General features: G+C 39.9%; 1 protein-coding gene across 2 annotated transcripts in view; it reads right to left on the reverse strand.

Moving 5' to 3' along the window:
• The window catches only part of GRM7 (glutamate metabotropic receptor 7), an 896695-nt gene extending 875340 nt beyond the window's left edge, over nt 1-21355 (reverse strand). For both annotated transcript variants that reach the window (XM_081528173.1, XM_081528174.1), the window contains exon 1: nt 20493-21355. In XM_081528173.1, the coding sequence (XP_081384299.1) occupies nt 20493-21011 (519 nt within the window). In that variant the 5' untranslated portion in view covers nt 21012-21355. The remainder of the gene's footprint in view (nt 1-20492) is intronic.
• Nucleotides 21356-22016: the final 661 nt, after the last annotated feature.

Below are 22016 nucleotides of genomic sequence, written 5' to 3' on the forward strand. Positions count from 1 at the left end.
CTGGCTCTAGGTGAGTGATCACACCATCGTGATTTTCTGGGTCGTGAAGATCTTTTTTGTACAGTTCTTCTGTGTATTCTTGCCACCTCTTCTTAATATCTTCTGCTTCTGTTAGGTCCATACCATTTCTGTCCTTTATCGAGCCTATCTTTGCATGAAATGTTCCTTTGGTATCTCTAATTTTCTTGAAGAGATCTCTAGTCTTTCCCAATCTGTTGTTTTCCTCTATTTCTTTGCACTGATCGCTGAGGAAGGCTTTCTTCTCTCTCCTTGCTATTCTTTGGAACTCTGCATTCAGATGGGAATATCTTTCCTTTTCTCCTTTTGTAGTTTGACATAATAATTAAAGATAGTTTATGCTTGAATTGTGTTTACATGCACACTTGTCACCAAAATTCTGAAAAGATACTCTCAAAAATGTTACAGAGATGATTTATCAGAAATGGGATTGAGTTTACTTTTACTTTTCTTTTCTTTAAATCTTTCAATTTTGGGGTTTATTTAATGAGTTTATATTATTTTTACAATTAAAAATATTTAAATTTACACCAAGAGGATTTAAATTCCTCCAATATTCAATTTATTTTGCACCTTGGCTCCAGGCATTTGTGTAAAATATATATATATATATATCAGCTCATTTTTTCTTCATATCAATCTAAATTACTTTACATAAATTAATAATTTTAGGTTGGCAAAAGTTTCACATAATAAAACATTGTCAGGGTTTGAGTATTCTATTATTAAAAGCATTGAAAACTTTGAAATAATTACTTTCACAATTTTCATGTGATACTGAAAGGTGAGGATGAACTAGCAGGATGAAAGGAAATAGTAGTAGTCATTGTGAACTAGGAAAGAGAGGCAGTTTGTATTCCCTTTACAAGGCAGAAGCCTCAAGTGTCAGCTCATACTAATGCAGCTGTGTATATATATATATACATGTACATATACTCATGCATACATATATGTTTGCATGTATTATATGTATATATATACCACACACATACTTAATCCAGTCTTAGACTAATCACCCATTGTGGTAGAAACAACTAGCTGTTGACTACATTTTGGTTAGCGCCTCTAGATTGGCAAGGCATCACTAGGACCAAGCCAGGAACAATATTCTCCATGTTCACTTGCATCTGGGTATGTGGTTTTGTTCTGAAGAATGTGACCAGAGGTGACATGCAGAGTTTATGTCTGAAGGGTAATGAGTTGATAAGTGTAGCTTGCAGCTGCCTGTCTGCTTTCCCTTTTAGGACAAATGCAGAGCTACATGACGAAGGTGGTGGGTCCCTGGAAACACTGAGCAGAAAACTGACCCTCAGACTGCTGAAGTCCATGTTGAACTTCTGAGTGAGTAAGACATGAACTTTTGATGTGTTGCTCCACTGAGGTTTAAGGTTTATTACTTAGTTTAACTAAGGCATTTTTTCTTTAAACCTCATTTGCCTGTAAAATATCTATAAAATAAAATAAGTTTCTTCCAGTGCTTATACGTTTCTCTTAGTTGTTTAATTCTCAGAAAGATTGCATGTATTTCACCTTTTTAGTTAGTAAATTTTTTTTTTCCCCACAAAGACTGGTTCTTCAAGAGATGGAGAAGTCATAGCAGACCAGTTGCTTTAGTTTCAGATGGCTGAGTCCAAATATGAGATGAGAAGAAGGGTGAGGACCCAGAGAACACTTCTGACAAAAGAGAGAGTGAGAGTCAACATGCTGAAGAATGTTTAGTAATAACGAATTCAGATGGGAGAAATGGATGGCACAGGAAAGGAAATTTTGTGAAAACATATAGCAAAGACATGAAATGCCTTTTTGTCCCTAAATAGATTTTATTTCAAAGGGATGCATATCACTTGTACGTGTACCATAAAACTTCTCTGTCCACTTCTAGAATTTTCTAAATCCTGACAGGACATCTTCAGAAACAGGCTGTTAATCCAAGATAATCAACTCCGAGTTACTAAATTAAGATAGAAATGTCCTTTACCTTGAGCAGTTTTCAAAGAGATTTTAGAAGAAAGGAGCTCTCCAGGGGGTTGTATTATTATATAACTGTACCCCTTCTAAGAGGCTATTTACAGATAAGTAATGTTTCCTCTCCATTCTTTAAAGTAAGATATCTGAAAAAATAGTTTGGGGATAATTGTTTGAGGAAGGAAATCTGTGCAGACACTGCTAATCAATGCCACTCTTCTCTTATTCCTCAGTATCAGAGTCCTGGTTTAGGAGACCCCATTACCCTTAAGGCTTCAGTGGCCAGTTAAAGCCCTAGCTGAGAAATCTCTAATAGGAAGTCTGCTGATCATCTGTGGCAAATAATTTGCTCCCTGATTTAGACACTGCCTTTTTTTTTATTATTACTTAATTTCTTTTTCACTTTTGTTTCTTCCTGTTCGAATGGTGGGAACACTCTTAGAGATTCTGGAGTCCCTTTGAAACTATGTGGACCACAGGGACGTGCTAGAGATGTGGGAGCTGGAATATCTAAGCAACTCAGTCCCCTGGTGACATTTCTCAGCAGCTGGACAAACACTATAGGGACTGTATTCAAACTTCCAGCTACACGTAGAAAGTAAGACAAGTCATTCATCCACTTTCTGTTAGTTACTAACTGATAGGGAATTCTAACCTCGGGTTTCTAGAACCCTTCTCAGTACCCCACAGTCATACTCCTGTTCCAGACTCCTGGTAAGTAGACTTGCTTAGAGCAGATGTGTGGGGAGGGCTGGTTCTTCTGGAAGCCCTGATACTTCCTCCCCCCACTGCTGTCACACATATGTGCACACACACACAAATAATAGTTTTTATGTCCACTCATCCTTCTATCTACACTCAGAGACCAGTGTCTCAGGAAGCCTTCAGTGACAACCTTTTACCCCTCTCTACATGCAGAACAGTTAAGGGTATGGGCTCTGGAATCAGACTTCCTAGACTTGAATTCTTAACCTGTTACTTACCAGTTTAGGACTCAGGCAAAGTAATCGCCGCCTCTGGATTCTCTTATAAACAGGAACACTAAGTAGTAACTATGTGCCTTAGTGAAAGGATTAAATGAGCAAATGCAGGCAAAATTCTGATAACTTTTCTTGGGTCTACCAATTCTAGCTACTGATTTTACCTTTGGCTAATTTGAAGCAAAGCCCCTCTGCTCTCCTATGGTTCTCTGTGCCTGTCTCATTTACGACACATACCATCCCATCCTGCGGAGTTTCGAAAGGTGATTCTCAACATGTGCCCCCGGGCCAATAATATCAGCCCCATCTGGAAACTAGTTAGAACTCTGGCACTGGATCTCAGCAATCTGTGTTGTGATAACACTCTCAGGTGAATTTGATACACACTGAAGGTTGATGACAACTGAGAACATCTGTCTGAGACTCTCCCGAATGCATTCACCAAAAGGAGAGTTACGGGACTTTACACCTGATCAGTTGGAGAAGGGGTCTTGTAATTGCCCTGGTTAGCATGCCTGTTATGATTCTTTAGCACATTAATGTCTGATAATTGCTACCATTTTGAATGCGTGACTCACTTGTTTTCCCCCCTGCCCCTGGTGACTTTACTTCCTTGCAAGAAAGGTTTGTGAATGCTTTTTGTTATCTGCATTATTGTTTTTATTATGCTAATTCTAGAATCTCTAGTGTATAGAGCAATTTCAGGCACAGAGTAGTGGCTCATTAAACAGATATCCCAAAAGTCTTAGTAGAACTTCAAGATGAATTCCTTCAGGAAGAGGGAAAATTGTCATTATATGCAGATGATATGGTACAATATATAGAAAAGCCCTAAAGACACCACACAAAAAGTACTAGAACTGATGATTGATTTCAGCAAGGTAAAAGGATATAAGATTAACATACAAAAATAGGTTGCATTTCTTTGCATCAACAATGAAATATTAGAAAAGGGATGCAAATGTGAAGAAACAATACTTTTTAAAATCACAACCCCAGAAATAAAATACCAAGGAGGTGAAAGATTTATATGCTGAAAACTATAAAACATTAATAAAGGAAATTGAAAATGATTCAAAGAAATGGAAAGACATCCCATGCTCTTGGATTGGAAGAATTAATATTGTTAAAATGGCCATACTACCCAAAGTAATCTACAGATATAATGTATCCCTATCAAATCACCCATGACATTTTCACAGAACTAGAATACATAATCTTAAGAGTAATATGGAACCATAAAAGGTCTATCATTGCCAAAGTAATCCTGAAGAAAAAGAACAAGGCAGAAGGCATCACCATCCCAGACTTCAGACAATACTACAAAGCTACAGTAATCAAAACAGTGTAGCATTAGCACAAAAATAGACATAAATAAACCAGAAATGAACTCACACACTCACAGACAATTAATCTTTGACAAAGGAGGTAAGAATATACAATGGGAAAAGATGGTCTCTTCAGCAAGTGGTGTTGAAAAAGTTGGACAACTATATGTAAATCAATGAAGTTAGAACACACGCTTTTACCATGAACGAAAATAAACTCAAAATGGCTTAAAGACTTAACATAAGACATGAAATCATAAAACTCATTGAAGAGAACATAGGCAAAACATTCTCTGACATAAATTGTACCAATGTTTTCTTGGGTCAGTCTCCCAGGGCAATAGAAATAAAAACAAAAACAAACAAACAAACAAAAAAAAGGGACATAATCAAGCTTACCAGTTTTTGCACAGCAAAGAAAACTGCAAACAAAACTAAAAGACAACCTACACAATGGGAGAAAATATTTGCAAATAATGCAACTGACAAGGCTTAATTTTCAAAATACACAAATAGCTCATACATCTTGACAACATAAAAACAACACCCAATCAAAAAATGAGCAGACCTAAAGAGACATTTCTTCTCTATAAGAGGAATACAGATGAAAACATGCTCAGCATCACTAATTATAAGAGAAATGCAAATCTAAACTACAATGAGGTACCACCTTACAGCAGTCGAATGGCCATCATTAAGAAGTCTACAAATAACAAATGCTGGAGAGGGTGTGGAGAAATGGAAACCCTCCTACACTGTTGGTGGAATGGTAAGTTGGTGCAGCCATTGTGGAAAATAGTATGGAGATTCCTCATAAAACTAAAATTAGAGTTGCCATATGAATCAGCAATCTTACCCCTGGGCATGTACCCAGAAAAAAGTCTATCTGAAAAGATAACCTGCTCCTATGCTCATAGCAGCACTATTCACAATAGCCAAGATATGGAAACAACCTAAATGTCTACTGACAGATGAATGGATAAAGAACATGTGATACATATATACAACAGAATACTACTCAGCCATAAAAAAGAATGAAATAATCCCATTTGTAGGAACAAAGATGCAATGAGAGATTATCATACTAAGTGAAGTAAATCAGAAAGAGAAAGATAAATACCACATGATATTACTTATATGTGGAATCTAAAATATAACACAAATTAACCTCTCTGTGAAACAGAATCAGGGATATAGAGAGCAGACTGTTGGTTGCCAAGGGGGAAGGTCATGGGGGAAGGATGGATTGGGAGTTTGGGATTAGCTTATTCAAACTATTATATATAGGATGGATAAACAACAAGGTCTTACTGTATAGCACAGGGAACTAACTCTATTCAATATCCTATGATAAAACATAATAGAAAATGATATGAAAAAGAATGTATATATATATATATATGTATGTATAACTGAATCACTTTATATCAGTAATTGACACATTATACATCAATAAAAATAAATTAAATGTTAAAAAGATTGATTCCTTCAGAAGAAGTACTATAGATTCATAAAAAAGCAACATTGTAAAGATTAAAATTTTGAATTTCTTTACCACTTCCTAAGTTTTGAACCTCTTGAAAAACATATTTTAATATTGACTTTTTTTAAAAGAAAATTTGTTTTCCTAGTTGCTATCCTTAGATAGAAATAAGTAATACAATTAAACATTTATTTTTCAGAAGTCTCAAAAATATAAGGGAAATGAAGGCAATTATACCTTTACATGGTTTGGGGGGCATGTTTCTAATTCTATTACTTCTGATGATATTAAATATCAAAACTGTACTAAGACATTTGAGACACAATGTATCCATATTAAATGATTTTAATTTTGTGTAAAAGCAGTAGAAATATTTTCTTCAGCAAATGTATTATATATATAATAACAACAACCATAAATTTACCAAAAAAAAAGCAAGCTATTGAATTAAATCTGATTGGTTATTTCCCTGCTGTATGAATTTGCTAATAATTTCACTTACTACTTGCTAACAGAAGCACATATAAATATATCCTCAAATTTTAAATTTAAATATATCTTCAATTTTAAATCATTCATATATATGAACAAGTATATACACATATATAACAATTGCTCATATACATATGGACAATCATAAATTAAGAAATGTATACCTGGTAACATTTTTCCCCATGATTTCTAAAGAATACCACTGTCTACTGTAGGCAGTGGTATGTCAGTCTACTTTAAAGGTTGTTTAATTAGCATATTTGAGAAACCATTGGTTAACCAATGATATATTTATTGGGAGAGGCTCTAGTAACAATATATAACTATATATATATATATATACTGTTAAATATATTGTCAAGAGCTTATCCATAGAAGAGATAAGAATGTATTTGTTTGGTTTGTGAAAAGGAGTAGCGGTGGCTGGCAGGTAGCTGCAGGCTGATAACATATGATACCCATATACATGTAGAACCAACAAGCCCACAACTGCATCCATTTTCTATATTCAGATCCAAAGCCTTCATATCATTAATTGCAGGCAAAATGATAAGGTTCATTTGTACTGTTACACTGTGGGATCAAGAGGCCTGTGAACTAATGTGAATATGTCTTAGTTTAATCAGTGGAGGACAAACCAGGCTTCCATCACCAAGCCCTCTTCTGTACATGGCAAAACAGTCCAAGGCTTCTCTGAAGCTGTGGGAGAGTCTATAGAAGGGGCACTGTGATGCCTAAAATGGCTTTGCACAGAGAGAATATCCAATATACACTGAGGGAATGAATGAGTGAATTGGTGTCATAAAATAGGCTTATTTAAGGAAAATTCCATTCAACAAGCTGGCATTCCTCCCTACTCATCTTAACTGTTAAGACTGTAAATCAGATGAAAATTTAATTCTAAAACTTAGAGGTGAGGAAATTTTAGAAGCTATCTACTCTCATAGAGTGTTACAACTTTAACTTAGTGGTAAAAATCACTACAAGTGCTTTAGAAGTCAGAGACCAAAGTCCAAATTCCATATTTTAATGAGCAAATAACTATTTCTGGGTCTAGGCTCCATGCATGTGCTCTATAAGATACCATAATAATACATACTTTCATTGAATGACTACCAGGGGATTAAATGACACAACCCATTAGCAATGGTCAGCTAGGTAATTTTCACCTAGTAACCATTCAAGACCTTAGACCACATGCATAGGGGAGAGATGAAAATAATACTCAGGGACTGACTCATTTCCTTGTGGCCTCAGTGGTCATAATGACTTTCTTCCATTCAGTTCACTAAAACTAAGAAGGAGGAGGTGAACAAATTAGGATAAACATTTTGAAATTGGTTTTATACTTCTTGAATGAATGGAATTTTAGATTTTTTTTAAAAATTCATGAGTTCTGCAGAATATGACAAAATGTTAGTTCTTTATGTTAATTCTCTACAAAACCAATTCATGGCCTTAAGATGTACTTTCCCACTCAACCCCATCAATACCAGGCTCAAATATCATTGTAAGTAGAAATGTCAACAAGATGTAACCAAAAAGGTAAGTTATAAGCCAGTGAAGCCACATAGGTTTGATAGAGAAAATTGAAATGTATCATTCTATAAAAAATAAGGTGATATGAAGAACTTAATCTAAAAGATATTACCTGAAGATCCATAACCTCTATAATAATCCTATAAAAAGTAACCATCTAGAAACTTATTTAGATGGCTTTCCTGACAGGAAAGTATTTTCTATATAACTTTTAATGTAGTATTGATGAGAACAATTCAACAAAACTCAAACAAATATCTGTAGATGTCCTATAAGAAGAAAAGCACAGAGTGAGATGTTACAGGGGTATGATTGGACAGCAGGATGAGTAAGACCCTATACTGACCTCGATAAACTAGCATTAAGTAGAGTGGATGAGTCATGTACAGAACATCAGAATTTAAAAAGGCCAAGGTTAAGTACCAAAAGGAACATGTGGGATTCTTAAGAAGGAAAGAAAATATTGCTTAGTTCATTCTGGAAAGGCAGAAGAGACTAGGTTGCGTTTGTCTTTGAAGAGGTCACGTCTCCCTACTAGTTCTGAGGTCACAGCGGCATGGGCAATAGAAGAATATGGGGATTGAGAATTGTTTCTACACTAACCAGAGTGGAGGGAAGCAGATTTTCTTAACAAGATGTAGTATTAATAGTATACTAATATTTAAGGGTTCTTGAAGTCAGAGAGAAAGAGATTTGAATTCCCGGCCTCCATCTCTTGCTGTGGGTCAAGTTTCTTACATTTCCAACTCCTCAGTGTCTTTATCTGAAAATTGGGGATGATGATAATGTCTTCTGAGGTGAGAACAACATGATATAGTGTATATGGAGGGCTAAATGTGGTGCCCGGCACACAGAAAGCACTCAATAAGTGAGTGCAGTGAAGGAACGGCAGTGATGATGGAGGTAGTGCTGTGTTGATTCCACCTCCAAAACATGCTCTGACTGGGAGAGTGTTAAAAGCATCTTTGGATTCATGGCGGTTTCTATAAAAGCAACACTTGATAAACATTAGCTGGTTGTCCAAATGTTTATGTGCAATTTAAGAAAAGAATAGGCCTGAGATTTGCTCAGCTGCTTAACAATATTAGGAGTGGCAGTAGTCAATGAAGTTACAACTTACTAAGTTCTTACTAGATGCCAAACAGTGTGCTGAACTCTTTAAAAAGGATTTTTCACTTACTACAACAAGGCTATATGATAGGCCCTGATAATGTCACTGCTCTCTTTCGGATTTCAGCTCAGGCTTACAGGACTTACAAAAGCACCTAAGGTCCCATCGCCAGCTTAATGGAAGTGAGTTTAAACCCAGCCTGTCTGACTTGCTCTTAATCACTACAGTAGGAAATTAAGCATGCTGCCCTTTGCCTGACTCTCCATCTGAGTCCTGAATATTTCCCTTAGCCCCTGAGTTAAGATGTCCTGAATATTTCTCTCTCTTTGACCTCACTTGGCTTCAACATTCAACTTCTCAAAACAGGGATTGTTTCAATGAACGGCAATGAATGCAGGGTCGAGGTTCAGTCCCCTTGATGACTAGGGGTCAGAATCAGTGAAAGAAAATGCTCTGTGACAAGCCTACCTTCATACAGAAACAAGAAAGAAATGAAGGGGGACAGAAGATAACAGAATAAGGGTATAGGAAAAATAGTACCTGGCATTGTGATAATAATAATAACATTGATAATAATAATAATAACAACTTTAGTGTGCTCTAGGCATTGTATTAAGTGCTTGGCATAGGTAACCTCATTCTAAACTTGAAACCATCCTATAAGGATGGAATGTTATTACCATCATTTTATAGATGGTGATACTGAGGTTTAGGCAATCAGGTAAATTTCCCAAGCTCATATGGTTAGTAAGTGGAAAGTCAGGATCTGAACTAACATCTACATTCCTAACCATCATGCTATAACCACTATGCATAACCAAAAATTCCAATAATACTCCCCCATAACCTACTGCTACACTCTAGACTTAAACAGTCCAAGATCAAGAGTGAGGAAAGTTGGAGTTACCGCTCTTCAGCGAGTTTGAATCTTTTCAAAACAACATACTTGCTCACAAGATGCAGTTCCTGTGATAATCTTCTCAACCAATCATCAAGAAACAGGAAGCAAAGATTCTAGTAACAGTATGTTCCTACTTATGAGAAAGGTGGGACAGTATGGTTGATGCTGGGCTTAACTGTTCCAGAAAATGTGATCAAAGTAGGCACAAATGCTGATACATCTTCCCCACTCACCAAAGCCAAAAGTGAAATTTCATTTCCATATCGCTCTTCATATTTCAACCCTACTTGTGCCTGTCATTCATCCTCTGGCCTCTTCCTGTCTCCATTTCTGTACAAAAAGCTACTACATTGCTGCTCTCTGATATGAAAAGGGTGTGTTAAGAAAGGGAGCCATGGTACCTCAATGTCTATTTTTTTTCATCTTAATTCTATTATGCCAACTCCACTGAACTTAATTATAGTGAATACAGAATTAGACAATTACTCTCTGTTCTATTCTTCAGATGGTATATTTTGATAAAATTTACTACATGCTGCTCTCTCCTTGAACACTAGATGAACACTAGAAATGGATGTGTTGATGTAAAATTTGTTATAATTACAATTAAAATATAGCTTACATAATGATAGTGTTAACATAAAATTATAGATGTGTAGAGACAATGTGGTCATGCATTTTTTAGTATAAGTACATGCCTAGACCAATAGCTGCTAGTGGAATGAATACAGAAGAGAATTTTGGTTAAGCCACAAAGTCTGTCTAAGGATTTGAAGATATCTAAGGGGAACTCAGAGAGGCTTGGCGTGCTGCAGTCCACGGGGTCGCAAAGAGTCAGACGTGACTGGGCAACTGAACAACAACAACAAGGGGAACTCAAAACCAGTAAGATAGTATTCCCCTCTCACGTTTTCAATTGCACAGTGAAGGGAAAATGTGAAATGTCTGGCAAATTTGTTCAAAGCAGGTACCCAAATGGAAATGACAAGTACAATTTTCCCTTGAAACATATGAGTAAATGCTTAAATTCTCGTTTATCAGTGACACAAATTTTAAGTGAGTTTGATGAATCATAAAATAATAATTATACATAAAGGTATATAAGACTGCATTGATCTAGATAGTTCACAATTACTTCTATTTAAAGAGGTACTCTATCACAACTAACTTAAATGTTACAAGACACAGTTTTAAGTACTGTGAAAATTTGGAGACTGAAAGGTTTATTCCAAATGTCTGTAGGCATGGTATCTTAACTAAAACAACTGTATCACAAATATTATTGCTAATAAAATAACAGTGACAACATTGTATTCAGTTTTACTGCAAAAGCAAACAAAAAAACCTGTAGGTATTTCATTTCATTTCAGATTGTTATTTTAGCTAAGAGCTGTTAAAAGTGTTGAGAAGACAGTGTTAACTACATTACTTCATTTTATCTTTAAAATAGCACTTCCATGTAATTATTCTTAATATCTCCATTTTAGTAAAATGTATTCCTAGCTTAGATCTTTCATCAGAACTGTAGACTTGTGTATCCGACTCTGTATTCAGCATCTCTACTTGGATGTCAAGAAAAATATCGTCCTATACCTCCAAAACCTTTAATCCCCTAAACATATGCTCTACCCTAAACTTTTTCCATTTTATGTGATAGTAACCACATCTTTCTAGTTGTGCAGGCATTAAATCTTGATTTCACCCTTGACCCCTTTTTCTCCATTCTCACTTTAATCTACCAGGAAATGCTGTCACAATCTTTCTGATGCACCACTTCTGAGAACACTGGCCATCAACATCCTGGCACATGGACCTCATGGAGGCTATAATCGCCTCCTGAGAGGCTCCTTGATTCCAGTCTCTCCCTCATCCTCAAGACCACAGATAGAGTTATGCTTGTCAAACAAGACACAGATCATGTCACACCTTTGCTAAAATCCTGCCTCTGGCTGCCTACATTTAGAGTAAAAGACAAAATGCATGTGATGGTCTCCCAGGACTTACCCAGTTTGTTGATCTGACCTCGAGTCCTCCTGCTGCCCCTTCCTCCCCACTGACTAAGTCAGCTGGGGCAGCTTCCTTGATATTCCTCCAACCTGCCAGGCATATTTATGCCTCAGAGTTTGGGCACCGGCTGTTCCCGCTTCCAGGGAGTGGTCCCCCCCTAATCCATTCTGACAACTCCCTCACTTCAAGTCTTGGCTCAAATGTCAACTTATAAAATCCAGCCTGACTACCCTATTTAAAAATAGAACCCACCTGTACACCCCTCTAGCACTCCCAACCAAGGCTCTTCAGTGGCTCCAAATTCTTTTTTCATCCCATAGAACCCATCAACTTGTGACAAAGCATAGAATTTATTTATAACATCCATCTGTTATCAACAAGAGCACAAGAAAAGAAAGGTGGGGAGAGAGAGAGACAGAGAACGCATAAAGGCTCTTGTCTAATTTATTCATTGATACGTCCAAGCATGTAGAACAGTGCACAAGGAAGATGCTTAGTAAGCATTTCTGAAAATTATATAGATGAGGCAACTAGCAAGTAGTAAAGCTCAAAAAGTTTAAGTGATTTCCTCACAGTTCTACTGCTAGAAAAGGGTCACCATGGAATCCACACTTGGGAATGGCTGACTTCAAATCTGTTAGTCTCTCTGCTAAGTACACCAAGTCCATGCAATGAATGATAACTTTTAACCAGCACCATGGAAATTCTCAGCCCACTGAATAGTACTGATAAAATGTTCTCTCTCTCTCTCTCTCTCTCTATATATATATATATATGCATATACAGATAGATAGATAGATAGATATTGATTTAAACAAAGGAAACACACACACACAAAAAAAATAAACAAAGGAAACAGAAGAGTGGAATTCATCATGGATTATTATGGTAATTTTACAGTAGACGTAGCAATAATGACATTTAAGTAACAATGATATTTAATGACAGCATAATAATAATAATAAAACAGTAGCACTTAAATGTATTAAACACTAATCACATGCTCAACTCTATGTTAAACTATTTCCATGCGTATCTTGTGCAATCTGTATTATTATTCTTTCAGACATGCTTTATGTGTAACTCCATCAGGCACACTTCTCTTGTCCCCATTTCAAAGATAAGGAAATTAAAGAGAGATGTGGTATCTGTTTGATTAAGATGAGGCTGGTAATGAGTCATGAGTATGAATTTAAATTCAGGTCTATCTAACTCTAGAATTTGATTCTTAATCTCTACATGAAAATTCTGATAATTCCTTCGATGAAAGCTTGTTTTCTCCTGGAAAACATCCCCCATTATGTCTGCCTGTGCTAATACCTTTAGAACACAGTCAAGGATAAAACATGATAAAAATGTTTAAACAGCGCTTTAACAAATAGAAATAGTTTCAACCGAACAATAACACAAAAAGGCAGGCTGAGCCCTTTGAAGTGGCTCCATTGCTATCTTCCATCCAGAATGATAAAAGGAATCGACAGCCTCAGAGTAAAGAAAGCACAAAACCCAGAGATGGAAGACTCTGTAAATGGCCAATTATAAGACTATTAAGGTGCAGCACTTTCATAGCAAGAGACAAAATAATCAATTAAACTGAAAATTCTCCTACCCTTCACTCCACGGCCCACACAAACATTAATGTTGCATTTATTAGGATATACTTCCTGTGCTCTATCAACCTGACTTCCAGCAATTGTATTAATACAGTCCTCTCGCATTGCACATATATCTGAATGATGGATTCCCTCACTTGAGGTTTATAGAAAGAGTGGAGTGAATGAAATAAAGTTTAGGAAGAACTATCATAATCCATAATGAATGGGCACTGAATCAGGACAAGAAGAAACATCTGTTCTCATTTATTTGAATGAAAAGTCTACCATATATATTTATTGCCTCTGCACAGGGCTACCTGTTGAATAATAGAAAACAAGCATATTTTCTTTGGAGATGAAGATTTGTGTGCTCAAGTTTCTATGGGCGCACAGAATTACTCTTGCTATAGAAATGAAATAAAATGTTATTTATTTCTGGAGGTAGATTTGGTTAAGCAATTAGCAACTCTGATATCTTTAAATCACTACAGTTTCAGGGTAGGCAAATCTATGATTATTTTAAGCACTTCTTTATTGGTGCAACAGTTTAGCAGTACGCACAGTGACTAACAACCAATGCACTGTCAGCCAAATCTAAGATGAATCTAGACTTTGCCACTTACTAGCTGTGTGACTTTGGGTTATGAGAATCACTTTCTTCAGACTTACAGTGTGACTATATCCTTTGTATAACTACTGTCAGAACTAAATGTACATGGCACAGTGGCTCACAGTAAGAACTCCAATGAGTACTGTGGTCACTGCTAGTAATATTGAAAAGAAATTAGAACTTCTCATAAAGTGAGATATGTTTCCTTTATCATTGTAATTTCATATCATTTTACTTTTGACTTTATAACTTAATAACTTGATCCAAGAAACATTTAGCAGTAAATATAAATGAAAGAAAATTACTTGTCAAGCATGAAACACTATAATATTAAGTGTGCAGGCACAATACTCTTCTCAGGTAATTATTTAACCTGCAAAAATAGCTTATTGTCTTCTTTTTAATTAAGTGCATTGAACATATATATTTGCTGTGCCAATTGGAAAAAGATTCATTAATTTATTAGTCTAACTGCATGTTGCATAAATATCTTCTAAACATAATCACATGCGTATTGTAGTTGTTGCGAAAATGTGTTTGAGACTGTTATTTTTTGCCTATATAAGTTAAAAGAAGGTGAGAAGTAGAGCAGGCTTAATGTACTTTGTACTCCATTATGCCATGAAAATGCTTCTGTGCTCCGAAGACATCAACAAAAGATCTGCTTAAATGATTAAGAATCAACTATTGTTCTAAAGCTTCCAAATAGGAGGGCTGTAGGCTGCAGTTTACATCAGAAGTATTTGCTCTCTTTCTCAACTGCATCAGGATGGGAAATACATGATCACAAATGCTTAAAAGTGAAGTCGCTCAGTTGTGTCCGACTCTTTGCAACACCATGGACTGTAGCCTACCAGGCTCCTTCGTTCATGGGATTTTCCAGGCAAGGGTACTGGAGTGGGTTGCCATTTCCTTCTCCATAAATGCTTAAAGGTAAAACAATTAATGTTGGAGAGAGTGGGGGAGGATGCAAAGTTTCAAATATCTCAAACCTGGGCTATAAGGATTTTCCTGAAACAAAATATCAGTTATTATTTTTTTATCTAAGGAATGCCAGTGAGCAAACCTGAAATTAGCTCTTTTAGCTATAATGGTTTCAGTTGAACATGGCTGAAAACAAACTCAAAATCATCAAAGGCAATTTGAAAACAGAAACAAACAAGAACAAACTCAAGGGACAAGTACTGGAAATTCAGGGGTACTGCCAAATATTCAGACAAAGTTGAATTTGGGAGGTTCCAGAGTATCAACAGAATTCCAGCTTTCTCTCCATCACTCAGCCCTGCTTACCTCTGCAATACTTTATGTTACAGAAAGTCTCTTCTTATGCTGGATGATCACTGGGAGTCCCAGAGACTTGTCTCCTTAGCTTAGAAATTCCACAGAGAAAAGACTTTTTTTCCCATCCTTCTTTTAGAGAAGTCTCAAGGAGGAGTCCGAGAGACTTAGATGCCCACACATGGACCGATCACCTGCTGTGACTCATCCCTGGGGCCAGCGAGGAGGCAGGATGTCATTATCTGGCAGTTCTCCAAGAAAAGCCTGCTGTTTTTGCAAGATGAAAGGGGAGAGGACGTGGATAATGAAAACGGTATCTGCTTCTGTAAAATCCACAGTCCCCACTCCCTGCCCTGTGTCATATGACCATGTAGGAAGCTGACCCAGGAGGCAATTTTTCCTGTAACAACCTTGATACATATTACTAAGGCACACACTGGTAGGAGAACACAAGAAAAAGTTTGAGTGGTGAAATCGGCTAGACCAATATCAACTAAAATAGCTGTGTGAAAAGATCATTAAAAAGTTGCCCCAAACTCACTCAAAGTTCAAAGTTGGAGGTGGAAATACGACATCATGGAGCTTGGACAAGAACACATTTTCTCCAAGCTAAACTGTGACACAGAGATTAGAAACCTCAGTACCTTTAAAAAAAATAAGAAATATCAAATGAGAAAAATGAGGCCTAGAAAAACTGAATGACCTAAGGTAACACACCTTCTTAATGGCAGGACTGAGACTAGAGTACACTTTGTGTAATTGACTATGGTCTTTTAAATTCATGATACAACTTCTATATATAACAAAGAGAGCATTTATAATTTGCTAAATCCTAAATGTTTGTGAAATTGAAGTAATCCATTATCTCAGTAATTCTTGAAGAAAAAAAATATCCAAATACTTTAAAATTGTATAAGTGTATATATATATATACATATATATATATACACACACATATATATATATGTATATGTGTGTGTGTGTATATATCTATATATACATATATAGATATATATATATATACATAAAATACTTGTGGAGGTATCTTCAGATATAGTATGTGCCTGTCTCTATTCCTTCCCTTTCTGCTCTTTTAAAAAATGCCCCTTTAAAAATTGCCCACTCACCATCTGTTAGGTAAATTTGCTGAAACACAGTAAATGTGGAAACAGAAATTGTTATATAGACTCTTCCAAATGGCATTGACACCTATATCTGTGAATTTTTTTAAAGAGTAAGTTAGAGTTTTTTTTTTTTTATTCCCACTATAGTAACACCACATTATCCTAGGTGCCCAGTTCTATCAATTATATAAGCTGCAGAAAGAGAGAGAGAAAGAAAGAAGCAAGAAAACCTTGTACTTAGGTATAAAATGCTGCCCCCAAAGTTTGAGATTAGACTCAAGCATCAAGGAGCAGAGGGAAAACACAAATTTACAAATGCATTTCATTTATGGTATCAGGGCCACAGGTTTGTATTTGCAATATGGTTCCACAAGGGTCAAGTTGACCACTTTGTACTATCTAGTTGCTCCTGAAAGAACAAAACAACTGAAACAGATGCCATTCAATTCCAAGTCTATAGCTTAGACCATGTCACTGAACATGAAATATTGTTCATTCAGAGTCAGGACATAGCAAGAGTAATTTATACTCTCAGAGTGTTTGCTCTCAAGTCAATAGCAGAGAAGCCTTGAATAAAAACGTTCCCATTACTTTCCACTATAATATATCTTACTTATAGCCCATGAAACAGTGGTCAGGGGAGATTTATTCTCTGGACACCACATTATGTAAGCTCTTCACTTTTAAGCCATCCCCCACTCTATGATCATTTTTTTTAAAATATGTTACTCATAGTCAATATTAATTTACATTTAATCTTTCTTAGCATTAGGAGAGTATTATTTTGTACAGGCTCAGAAACAAATCTCTAGAAATGCCTCCCTGATGTATCTTTCAGGCTGAAAATGCATTGCAGGGCGGTTGCAGTGACTTAATTCTAGTTGGCAGAGCCCTGGCCACACACTAATTTCATTAGCCTCAAATTCCTGGATTTGAAAGATCCACTGGGTATGATTCCTGTGCTCTGACATGTCACTGACTAACCAACACAGTGTGCGTGCAGAGGAGAGAGAGCACTTGCTCAGCTCTGGCCCACCGGCAGGCAGATGAGGATTCCAAGTCAGAGACACTATTTACATCTGAGTACTCAATCTTGCCCTGGTCCTCATTTTCATGAAATAACTTCATTCCAGCTTTGCTGGCAGCTGCAGCATTTGTTACATCTATTACTATCTTCTTACTCCTTCCTCCAACCCTCAGTGCTTAGCATCCCCCATTTAAGTCACTAAGTATTCCTTCCCCTAGTCTAGAAGTTTATCTCACCATAAATTTTTATCTCAAAGGATTGGTTTGGCATATTCCCCACAGCAACCCATGGTGACCAGGCAAAAGAAAACTTGAATCTCTGGAGAACTAAGAATTCAAACATTTAGAGGAGTTTCGTTTATACAGGGCAATCTTAATTGAGCTGAACCCTGCAATCCCAGAGAAAACTCACCTACCATTCTTTTCCACTCTCCCCAAAGTGACTGCGCCTTTGAACAGCGGGTCTGTGTTGCACTATTTTCTCTATTCATTTTGCAGTTTTATAGAGGCTGGGAAACTGGGGACTGGACTTGCACGCCAGGAGTTTCTAAGATCACATGCAAGGAAAAAAAAAGGTACGGGAAGAGACTGTGGGAATCGATCTCTATATATTTGAACATGGGCAATGGTTAACTGGGATGGCCACACCAACGCTTAGACCCAGCTCACAGCACAAGCTACAAGTTGGTGCATCCCTCCTACTATCAGCCTCTTCTCAATAAATACAGGTGAAAACTGGGGGTTCTTTTCCCTCAGCTGTTTAGTCCAACATGAATAGCTGCAATTTGCAAATTAGAGGAAAATGACAGTGTTTTCTCTGAATGGTTTTGATCCCAACCCACACTGCTAAAGCTGGCATTCAGTTCCTTTCCTGCACAGCCCAGGGAATGGGGGAACTAAGCACAAGGCAAGCGTTTTCTTTTCTTGCAACTGCCTCAGGTCCACACACCAGAGAAGGAATCAGCTCCCCCTGGAATCTTTTTCTGCAAACACAATCCGTCAGCCTAGTCTGCAAGCTCTCTCTTGACTTTAAGATTTCACTCGGTTTTAGACAGGCAGGCATATCTACAGTACTGCCCAAGCTCTGAGGGAAGAGAGAAACAGGCAGTAAAATAATTAATAAAAGAAAAAAGTGTCAAAGAGCAAATGGGCCTTCAACTCCCAGAGCTCCAGTTAAAATTCTGTGAGTCACCTCTGTGGTTTTCAGGCGACCTCTGGCCTCATCCTCCTTACAGGACTGCCTCCTCAGGTTCTCTGGCTTAACCTCAGAGGTCAAGGAATTGCTTCTGGGTTTTGCTTACAACAATCCAGGCTCTTATTGAACGCATCAACTCAAAGTGAAGGCTTCCTCCCCAAGCACTTTAGGGTTTGCAAACATCTAGAGATCTTTGTGACGGCATCCTGGGGAGGCACTAGGGATGCTCACAGGATCAGAGGGCCCATACCAGGCTGCAGCCTTGGACAGGCACCCCTCTTACTGGCACAAACACAAACTTCATACTCCTGGGAGCAGACGGGGGTGATGGCTGGACTCTCACCTGAAGTCCCCTCCAGAAACCCAACACCCTTAGGGAAAGGCACTTGAGAGGGAGCCAACTTTCTAGACAGGGTGAGCATAAGGGTCAGACAAAAGATCTTGAGAAGGGATTGAGGGAGTTTGGGTACTACCAGGCAGGGAGAGAGCTGTGCATTAGAAAAAAAAGATCATTTCCAGATAGAGATGAACAACAACAACAACAAACCTTGGAGATAAAGGTAGAGAAGGAGAAGAGAGGCAGAAATTGAAAGGGGGAATTAAAAATAGAGAAGAAAAAAAAAAAGCACGGAGAAAGAGACAGGAGGAGAGAAAGACAGTGAGAAAGACAGAGAAACAAGGAAAAGGGAACCCATAGTCACGCGGACCCTGAAATTCAATTTCTTAATTCACAGCCATCCATTTATACCCAGTGCAGCGCACGAGCCCTGGGGCTGAGGCTCCGGGAGCAGGCGACGAGAGAGAGCACTGCAGTAGACTAACCAACCCATCGCTCAGCTGCCCCATCCGCCTTCTCCCATTTTCGCTGTCGCCTTCTTGCACCCCAGCAGGAGGACCGCCCCACCTTGCTCAGCGCACCCTACTGCCTCCCTCCAGGTGCCTTCTTGCCTGACTCTGAGAATCGTCCTCAAAACCCAGGATTGGGTTGGGGGGTTGCGTTAGGGAGGTCGTGGGGAAGGATGGGCGGAGGGAGGAGACAGAGAAAGCTATTTTGTTTCGCAGTTAGCATGAGCTCATCCCTGGGCTCCGAAAGGCAAGAGTAGAAAGCTGATTGCCCAGCTCCTGCCAGTGGCTGGATTGCAAATGCAATTTAGACGGTGCAAACAACTGCCTAGAGCTAATCACCTGGGGGTCATGTCTGTGGGTGGCCTCTTGGGGGCCGTCCCCCTCGTCTTCTGCCCCATGCCTTCTCAAAGACAGGCTACAGGTCGGGAAATCCAACCTGGGAGAAATGGGCAATTAACATTCAGATGTAGGTGAAGACCTAGCCCTCGGTCTAAGAAGTGCCTCCCTAATCTTTTCTCGACATTTTCCTGGGGAGCTGCGTCTTGTCGGGTGGCCTGGGGCTGGGAAGCTGGGAGTTCAGAAATGCCCAGTTTCGAGGCGTCTTCTCATCTTTCAAATTCGTTTCGCTTAACCGGCTCTCACAGGAACCTGGCACTTTTACGAGCCTGTTTTTGGACCATATTTCATTCTAATGCAAACCCATTTAAATCATCGCCTTGTTTTTCGCAGATTGCTTCTTGTAAATGGGGCCATAAATCCAGGATGTCAAGCCGGATGGAGTGGAGAGCGGACAGGGGAGAGATGGAAGGGAAATGAACCCAGCGGGGAAAGTACCTCCTCGCGTGGGGTGGGAGGGATTCGGCAGGATCTCCAGGGTGGCAATGAGCGAAGGCTGACCTGAACCTGCGCCCCTCCAGTCCAAGCCAGTGTTTCTTTAGGATTAAGAGCGCGGGGAGCTATGTCGCGCTCTGCCCCAGAGGGAGCGCCCCCCTACCTGGAAAAGCCTCAGGATGTTGGCTACCATGATGGAGACCGAACTCCCCGAAGCCCCAATCACTCCAACTACTTTCTCCGGCTTGACGAAAACTGGAGGCTCGCCGTTGGTGCAGCGCACGTCGGAGGTGTCCTTCTGGATGAGCGCCTGGACGAAAGTGAGCGACTGTTCGAGCGCGTAAGTGTCCCTGGAACAAGTGTCCAGGATCCGCGCGCCCAGCGTCACGTTGGGCAGCAGGTTGGGATCGCTGTTGATCTGGTCCAGGGCGTAGAGCATCGCTTCCAGCCTGTGGATCCCGTTCTCCCTCTTGATGTCGCCGCAGGGCACTCCGCTGGGACCCTTCGCGTGCACCGGGAACAGCCCCCCGAGGGTGACGTCCCCTTCGATCCGGATGGAGTGCGGGGCGTACATCTCCTGGCCGCGCGCCGCCGCCGCCAGCGTGCACAGGAGCACCTCCAGCACGCAGCAGGGGAACTTCATCAAAGTCAGGACGCGGAGCAGCTTCCCCAGCTGGACCATGCTGTTTCAGCGGCTGCGGCGGCGCTGGAGGGGACGGTGGCGGGCTCGCCGGGGTTCGGGCTCCTTGGGGTGAGCTCCTGGTGGGAAGCCCAGGGGCTCCTGCTGGCGAGGACGGTGGGGGCGCCCGGGGAGGGGCAGCCGGCGAGGGTAGGGGGTCCCGCGGCGCCTGCCAGCTTGGGGTGCCGTGCGCTCTGGGGTTCCCCGGCCGGCGCGCCGCGCTCGCGCTCGCGCTCGCGCTCCGCGGCTTGCAGCTCTAGCTCTCCAACAGCCCAGCACTAGGGAGAGGGCACGGATTGCTATCGCTTTAAATGGTCGTTCGGCTCCCTCTCCTCCTCCTCCCACTCCCTCCCACCCTCGCTCGCTCTCCGGCTCTCCCCACCCTTCTCAGAGCCCGCCCTCCCCACTGGTTTGCATCATCACGCAGGGAGGGGCTGCGTGAGGAGGTAAAGGGAGGAATGGGTGGGCGGCTTGGAGCGTGGGGGGGGGGGGGGAGTTGCCTCCAATTGGGAGTTTCGCGGTCCCCAGGGAAACTGGGGATTGCTGGTCGCAGGCGAAAGCTGAGTTCTTGCTCCTGTCTCAGTGTAGAAGCCTCTGGCTAGCCTGCCTGCACTGACATACACATTCGAGGCACTGGCGGCATCGGCCCCGGGGCCAGGGCGGTGCTGTCTGGGGCTGACTGCTCTCAACCCTGAGGTCGGAGCCGGAGCTGTGAGCCCCAGGAGAACGCAAGGTAGTTGCAAGATGCTGTGGTCGAGGATGAAGTGGAGTAGGGAGACCCTAGTCTCTACTGCTAATTCGTCTGTACCAGTTTTGCGTAAGAAAAGCACACATACACACAGGAACCTGATTTATGACGTAAAGAACCTTTAACCAGAGATTTCTCTGGAGCCAGGCACTGGGCTAGCCTGTAAGGAAAGACGACGAGAAACGTTAGGAATGAAAGTGCAGCCTTGGTCTACAGGGGTTACTGTGGCCGGAGCTGGACGAACTAACTAACCCTGATCT

This window comes from Giraffa tippelskirchi, chromosome 9 (assembly GCF_054371585.1).
Source record: "Giraffa tippelskirchi isolate mGirTip1 chromosome 9, T2T-mGirTip1v1.2.pri, whole genome shotgun sequence".
NCBI lineage: Eukaryota > Metazoa > Chordata > Mammalia > Artiodactyla > Giraffidae > Giraffa > Giraffa tippelskirchi.